Genomic DNA, 7,934 nt, shown 5'->3' with positions numbered 1-7,934 from the left:
TGAAAATAACACCGTGAGAAGTTAAGTGACATGCCCCAGGTTACCGTGTAAGTCAGCAGTGGAGCAGGAATAGCAGTAGGGGCCAGATTTTCAAAGGTATTTAGGCACCTACGGATGCAGATTGACACCTAATGGGATTTTCAAATGCTACTAAACAGGTAACGTACCTAACAACTACTAAAACTGTGTAGTTTGTGTAGGCATTTTTGAAAAATGTCTTTAGGCACCTATCTGCATCTTTAGGTGTCTAAACACCTTAGCAATTGCACATTTACCAAGGAATGCTGCAACATGGTCAGCGATCACTTGGTTGCCAAAAGCGATAAGATCACCAATGACTGACATAGGCTGAACATCCAGCCGGCCCATCTTAAGGACCTAGCTGAAGATGGGATCCTGGTGGGCTCAATCTGTAAGGATGCTGCTTCCTTTGGTAACTTGCCTTGATGATGATACCTTTGCATATCTGGCTTGATGAGTTTTGGCTCTGTCCACGCAAAACCTGCTGTAAAAACTGGTTCCTTAGGAGAGATGTATCTTCTAAAGGAGATGGCACAGAGCTAGATGCCGTCTGGGGATACTTGAGGCTGCTCGTGAGATAGTAAGCTTCTTAAAGTTGGGTTCTTCTACAGCCGTCACTGTATTTTTGTAATATTTATTAAGTTCAGGATATTGGGTTTATCCCTTACATGCCATGATCTGTTGTTCTTTTTTGGTCTGTCTAATTTAGATTTTATAGACCATGGCCAAATTCTGATCAGTTACATTGGGGGTGAATCCAGAGCAGTTCCATAAGCAAAGTTTAATCCACTCTGGTATAACAGATCATAGATCATGTCTTCTCGCATTTCCAAAGTGCCATGCAGATGACTGGTGTTATATAAACAGCAATAGGGCTCCACAGTGCAAGCTTATCAGAGCAGGTTATTTGTTCAGTAAATATAACAAAGTAAATATATATTAATATAAATTAATAATGAAAAAGGCTAAGGTATGAGTTTTATTTAATATTGAGATGCCATTTCTATCATATATGGCAAAAACAGATCTCAGCATAATCAGAAAATAGTTAAAATTTTAGCAAAATCAAATTAATTAAGGATTTTTTCTGATGATTCCTTTGTGGGTTGTTTGTTTAAATATACATGTATATTAAAAATAACTTCTCATTTCTAAAGATATAGCTTCTATAAAAGGTTGCCTTGGAATTAAGTAGTTTCCCTTCCTCACTTAAATCTAAGTATCACATTAAATCCCTCTTAGCAAAAACTAATTCCGCAGTCTTGTACTAGAAGCAACATTATCATCAGAGGCCTTCAAGCTTCCACACCTCAATTAAGTCAGTGAAACAGAAAAAATATCTCTGGAAGATCTGTTCACATGGATCTCAAGGGAAATTCTATGACATTTCCAAGTGGGGGAGCATCTGGGGAAATCATTTCTAGCTCTGGGAAAAGCAGAAAGTACTTTTTAATAAAGTTATAAATAAATAACTTTTTTTAAAGAGAAGAATGATTTAGAATTAATCAGAGATGGATTCAGAAAGATAATATTGAGAGACTTTTCTTTGTGTGTGTGGGGGCGGAAATTATATCAAAACCGGTTCAAGTTAGACAGCGGAAATGGGCATGATCAAGACAATGCCTCAGCTGATGTCGACCATCAAGGGTTTGTCTTTTTCCGCCCTGATGGGATTGGAGGTAGGACGGGTTTGGAGTTGGAGCCTGGTCGGTTTGCAATCTGGGGCACACGAGGAGAACTGGACTTGGATTTGCTGGGTTTTTTTTCAAGCATGTCACTAGAAAGTTCAGCGTCTGCAAGAATTAACAAACAAATTAGTAAGCAATTTCAAGGAAATAAAGATTGTTCTCACTGAACAATACTATATAATCCCGCCGTTGGTCTTCCTCCATGGTACCCCACTCCCTCGCAAGCAACAGAGCAAGCAGACATTATTTCAAAACTTCCACCAGCTGAGAAATCTCAATGTGATTCAGCTGGAACTTTCCCAGTGGAGAACGGATCTATACCGAGCCTGTGACCCTTAGTTCAAATGATTTTATAGGGGTCAAAGGAAAAGGAAGATGTAGTCCAGCTGGGGAACTCAGCCCAGAGAGGAGGATGGGGGCATGAAGCACCCAAACTACAACTCCCACGAAGCATCACAGCAAAATTTCTGCACTGAAATTTTTTGCATTTTGTTTTTCAATAAAAAGTTGAAATTTTCCACAAAATTTATTTAGCTAAAAACTTAATTTTCTGTTGAAGAACAGTTAACAGGAAATTTTCAACCAGCCCTAGTGACTACCCCTAATTCATAGAAGTGGAAGGTTAACTACATGTCTACATTTATTACCACCCTTTGGTGTTTTTAAGACAGGTATTATTAGAAGCTGAGACAATGTAATTGCACTGTAATCTGGATATACTTATACCATGATACTCAGATATCAGTGGATCAGGAACCAAATTAGCGATCGTTAGTCAAAAGAGCCACAGTCATGTGAGTTCACTGTTTCATTTATTACAGTACTTTAGATTTCTCTTTAAACACTATGAGAGGGGAAATATTTAGTTTATATATTACTGTCAAAGCAAAAAATGGCTGATCAAGTATTATTATTTTATAAACTACAATTGGGTAATAACATAGTCAAAGCATCCTGATTGGTTAATAGCTTAGACTGGCTAATAATTACGTCACAGTGTGTTAATATCATGCACCGCAAAGAGCCGCAGATACCACATTGTGAGCCTCAGTCTGAGTACCCCTGGCCTACACTATAATTACCATGCCCTTATTACAAAGGCTCAGCAAAAAAGTAGATTTTGGAAAACAATTCATACCTTTCAAACTTTCCATTCCATTGCTGACTCCTCCAGCATCCTCATGTTCTGCATTGGCCTCTTCGGAGTATGGAGCATTGGGAACTGGGCTCCGAGCAGACAAGCTTTCTGTAGAAAATGCACCAGCCGAGGACATTATAGATAACCCAGTAGTGGCATGTGATTCTCTGGAGCTGAGAGTGAGAATGGATTTATTCTTTTGTGGTAATAGAAACCAGACCCTGTGAGTTTGTTTAACATGACTTCAATGACACCAGTAATATTGTCAATCAGGAGCCTGAAACAAATCATCAGACTAAGCAGTTACACAGCACTTGTTCCACACATGACAACACTCCTTTGGAGGTAGTAAACAAAACTGCCACCACCCACTTTAATTTTTAATGTATTTAATCAATCACAGACAGGGGAAGAAAAGCAGAGCTTCATGCTACAGAGTGAATCAGCTGGAGAGATGGGATTAGACCTCAAAGAGATCCTGTTTGCCAATTCTATGTTCAGCATAATAAACGGTGTCTCTTGGTGAGTGATTTTGGGATAAAGTGAAGAATTTACAAAAGTTACAAAGACCTATTTATTGAATAGAGGATTTGCGAGGCTCATAAGGAAAGTTTAGCGTTGTCTAGATGATACATCCCGGCAGAATCAAAGGATGGTTTTGTGGTAAAGGCCCAGAACTGGGATTTAGAAGATCTGGTTTCAGTTCCCAGCTCTGACTCAGACTGCCAAGGTGATTTTTGGCCAGTCACTTAGTCTCTTTCTGCCTCAATTCCCCTTCTGTAAAATGAAATGAATAATACCTCCTTTCTTCCACACCTTCTCTGTCTTGTCCATTTTGAGTGTACACTCCTCAGGGAAAGGACCATCTCTGACCATGCATATGTGCATTGCCTAGCACAATGGGTGTTGGAGAAAGCAAGCACCTCTGCAATACTACTAATAAATAACCTGGCTGTTGGGTAGCCTATACAGAAGCAGTTGGTGGTCTCACTTCACTCATCAGTGGGCAGGTCTCTGTGGCACAAAGCCATCTCTGCATTTGGCTCTACTGTGGGAAATCAACAGAGGCCAAGGCCTGAATGGGCAGCTTGCCTGCAGGTCAACCAGGACACAGATTAGCATGACAATGGTAGTGCCCAGGTTGTAACTTGTCCTGGGACTACCCAGATTTCAATCTCTAAAGATGTGAATCCAGCATCTATAACAAACACTGAATTTGTTGAAGGAAAAAAATGCTTTGATGCACATTTACTCCAAAGAAGATGTTTCATACCAGTAAATACCCATTTTAAATAAGAAATCACATGGAAACTTTTAAGAGGCTGTAGTAGACATTGTAGACATTTAATAAAGTCCATCTTTACACAACAGCTGTTCTGGCCTATTGTGTGAAAGAAAACATTGATTCGTAGATTCTAAAGCCAGAAGGGACCATTCTGATGATCTAATGCACAAGCCAGGCCAGAGCATTTAGCCCAATGATTCCTGCGTGGAGTGCAATTACTTGTGATAACATTGTGATTAGAATGTCTTTGGGGGAGAAGGCAGAATGGTTAAAGGAGCAGACAGTGTTACGCACTGGCAGAGCCTTTGAAATAAAAAAAATAAGGAAATTCAAAATATGAGGGGGGAAGAATCAAAATAATGAGATACAACAGTGGCATAAAGCCCAGGAAAAAACACCAGGAAATGATCTTCACTACAGGCCTGATCCTGGCCCATGAACAGCAATGGGGATTCTGCCATTGACCTCAATCCCAGCAGGATTAGATCCTGAGAAGTCCTGAACACTCACATCTCTTGCTGAAGTCAATGTGACCGGGAGGGCTCAGCACCATGTACTGCCCTGCTGAAGCACTGTGATTAACCCTAGCAGTGATCTCATTTTAGCTCCCCATAACACCCACCAGGCATCATTACAGGGTGGCAGAGCAATTACTGGGAGTTGTAAATCCAGGCTAAGAATAACCAGCAGCTTTGGATTTTTCAAAAATGTCAGTGCCAATGCAAATACTAGTTTCTAAAGGGTCAGTTCCCTGCTTTGCTATTCTAGAACCTAGCCCTGCATCTGTCTCCTAACAGAAACTACAAATAAATTGCATTCAGGTTGGAATTTAATCCTGTGTCCATCTCCATATAGTATACATGAACACGTCACATCTGAACACAATGTGAATCAATCCAGTGCAATAACAGGCAATTCTGAGTTGTCTTACCCTGTGTTCCTGAAGAGCGATGGATGATAATGGGGCATTTGGGACACAAGGTATATAACTAACGACCAGAAAAAAAACGTTGATGTCTTTCTGTTAACTCATCCCTTACACCCGGTGAGTTGTAATAAGTCTGTATCAGCGGCTCTGCTGATAAGTCTGATACGGGCTGTGCACAAAGGATCCTGATCCTTGATTGGGCTTCTCAGCATAAATGTCATAAAAATAAACAATCATATACTACAGGACTCCTGAAAAGTTCCTCGGCATGAAAAACAAATTCCAGTGAATTGGGTGGGGCAAGCAGGGGTTATATGGTCCCTGCCATCACAGAATCTGAGTGCTTGTCAACTTATGGACTTTCAACTGCCATTTGTACCTTTGAAATATCTCTCCCGGGCACTATCTCTGGCCAAGCATTCTGTAAATCAGTTCTGATCATCTAGCACATCTTCAACCCCTCACCATAGGGGCACTGGGAAAATAATTAGTGCATATAGTTAGGTCGGGATGGCCAGGCTATGGCCCAACTTGATTATCATACACATTGTAAGGAGAGCGATCACTTTAGATAAGCTATTACCAGCAGGAGAGTGGGGTGGGAGGAGGTATTTTTTCATGCTTTGTGTGTATATAAAAAGATCTTCTACACTTTCCACAGTATGCATCCGATGAAGTGAGCTGTAGCTCATGAAAGCTTATGCTCAAATAAATTGGTTTGTCTCTAAGGTGCCACAAGTACTCCTTTTCTTTTTAGGCTTTTCTTCGGAATTACTTTTCTCCTCTTTTCCTTCCACCAAGACAAATTCCCCACCCCATGACTCTGTTAAAGTGAAAAGCACAGAAAACAACATGCTCAAAAAAGGACAATAAAGTGGAATAATGAGATCATAGTGCATATAACTAATATATCAAAAAGAAATAAATTGAGGATTAAAGCACTGGACTGTAATGCGGTCTCATAGGTATGCTCACTGTACTGTATGTATCTGTACTGGACTCCAAAACAAATTCTCAACTCGAATATACATAATTCCATGTCAACACATGGCATTGCAGCAGATCAGTGTTTTCCATTGCATGTTGTATGATGGTGATGGGACTTTCATTAATTAATTAATATTCTGGGTCAGACCCTCAGCTGGTGTAAATCAACATAGCTCCATTGAAGTCAATGGAGCTGCATTGATCTACACCAGCTAAGCATCTGGCTCCACCTCTGCACTGGCTAAAAGACCAGTAACAACCAAACTTGTTTATGCCCCTGGGTGAACATAAGTGGATCCTCTGACTGAAACCCACACAGCACATTTATGAGGGGAGAGATTAGTAACCGGCAGAGAATATCAGAAGTCCTAGGAAGTGTGGCTTATGGGGCTTTCTTCTGTGGGACGATGGAGGGTTGGGCCCTGAAGTTCACCTTACAAGGTAGAGAAGAAAAGAAGAATAGGTGTGTTGAAAGAATGCAGGTCCCTGTGGAGCCACGCACTAGACATGTGTTTTGGGCTGGCCCTTGGAGTAGAACCATGGAATTCCTGTTTTTTATTCACAGACCAGCTACAGAACTGAGCATCACCACACCAAGTGTCAGTGGCCTGCAGGCCTCCTGCTTTTAGGGATAACAGTTGGTTTGGTTTCCATAACAGCTCAAACTAGGACAGTAACTGATGAATGTGATGAATGACGCGTCTGATTTGGGACGTTGCCTAATGAGTTCTCCAACTCATTAGCTGGCCCAAATCCCAGAGGTCAGGAGACAGTGCTCTGTTTGCTACACCCACAGGCCAGTAATTCACATTTGGACCATACTCTTACCCCATGCGGTTTTTCATTTTACTGCTTCTGCCATCCCAAATGTTGGAAGCATGGAATTGAAAATAAAAGAATATTAATTCACCTCAATACGCGAACCCAAAAAACCCACCACAGGTTTTAGCATTAAGTCTCTGAAGTGATGTTTTACAAAAGCGCTAGAGGGAGTCTATACAAGACATTACCATCATGCCTATGAACAACTTTCAGCCAAGCCTTCATTATTTTTCCTTGCAAAAGGATTTGACAGCATGACTGTCTATTTTGCAGTAGGCCTGATGCATGCACAGAAAATGAATTAGATTAGCAGTTTGTTTTCTCTCTCCTCAGAGTTGTTTTCCCACTGTGTTATTAAGAGCGTTAAATGAAAACATTGCTACAGTCAAAACACCAAACTGTGCTAGAGTGGAAAGACACATTTATTCCCTTATGTGAAGGGCTTTAACGCTTTTACAACTCATCATAGCTTCACACTCACTTGGGTTATAGGTTTTGCCTCTTTTTACTGGTGTGGACAGATGATGCATAATCCCTTGGCAACCTATTATGCATGGAGTCTCTCTCATGCACTCACTCTGTTCCCTTCAGCATGCTCCAATATTGTACAAGCACACAGTACAATCTAATCCACAGAGGCCTACCATTTCAACGTTTTTACAGCGTGTTAATTAACTTCTGTAATTACAGTGGCTGGCTGGACAGCATATAGTGGAAATGTATGAGCTCTTTATGATTTGAACAGAACAGTACAGTGTATTTCACCAGCAAGTTTATCCACAAAAGAGCAAGAACTCTGCAGCCTAAAGGACAAGGGATAAAGTGAACAGCTTCATAGCCTTTAAAGGGGATTGTGGATGTTTTGTATCTCTCAAGATCAGACCAAGTCACTGTCTACGTACACAAGTGTCAAGGTTCCTTCCCCACTCTGAACTCTAGGGTACAGATGTGGGGACCTGCATGAAAAACCCCCTACGCTTATTTTTACCAGCTTAGGTTAAAACTTCCCCAAGGTACGAACTATTTTACCTTTTGTCCCTGGACCTTATTGCTGCCACCACCAAG

General features: G+C 40.9%; 1 protein-coding gene across 5 annotated transcripts in view; it reads right to left on the bottom strand.

Moving 5' to 3' along the window:
• Positions 1–1,017: 1,017 nt before the first annotated feature.
• The window catches only part of LRGUK (leucine rich repeats and guanylate kinase domain containing), an 80,736-nt gene continuing 73,819 nt past the window's right edge, over positions 1,018–7,934 (bottom strand). The window contains exons 18-20 of one of the 5 annotated variants that reach the window (XM_073328869.2): positions 6,876–6,902; positions 2,848–3,020; positions 1,018–1,814 (exon numbers count right to left, since the gene is read on the bottom strand). In XM_073328869.2, coding sequence (XP_073184970.2) covers positions 1,663–1,814; positions 2,848–3,020; positions 6,876–6,902 — 352 coding nt within the window. In that variant the 3' untranslated portion in view covers positions 1,018–1,662. Of the gene's footprint in view, positions 1,815–2,847; positions 3,021–4,106; positions 5,536–6,875; positions 6,903–7,934 lie in introns of those variants that run through there. The other 4 variants (XM_073328867.2, XM_073328872.2, XM_073328868.2 and 1 more) reach the window with 4 other exon arrangements.

The sequence above is a fragment of the Lepidochelys kempii genome, chromosome 1, assembly GCF_965140285.1.
Source record: "Lepidochelys kempii isolate rLepKem1 chromosome 1, rLepKem1.hap1, whole genome shotgun sequence".
Taxonomy (NCBI): Eukaryota; Metazoa; Chordata; order Testudines; family Cheloniidae; genus Lepidochelys; species Lepidochelys kempii.
Note: the sequence above shows the minus strand (reverse complement) of the source record. Positions and strands in the feature narration are given on the sequence as shown.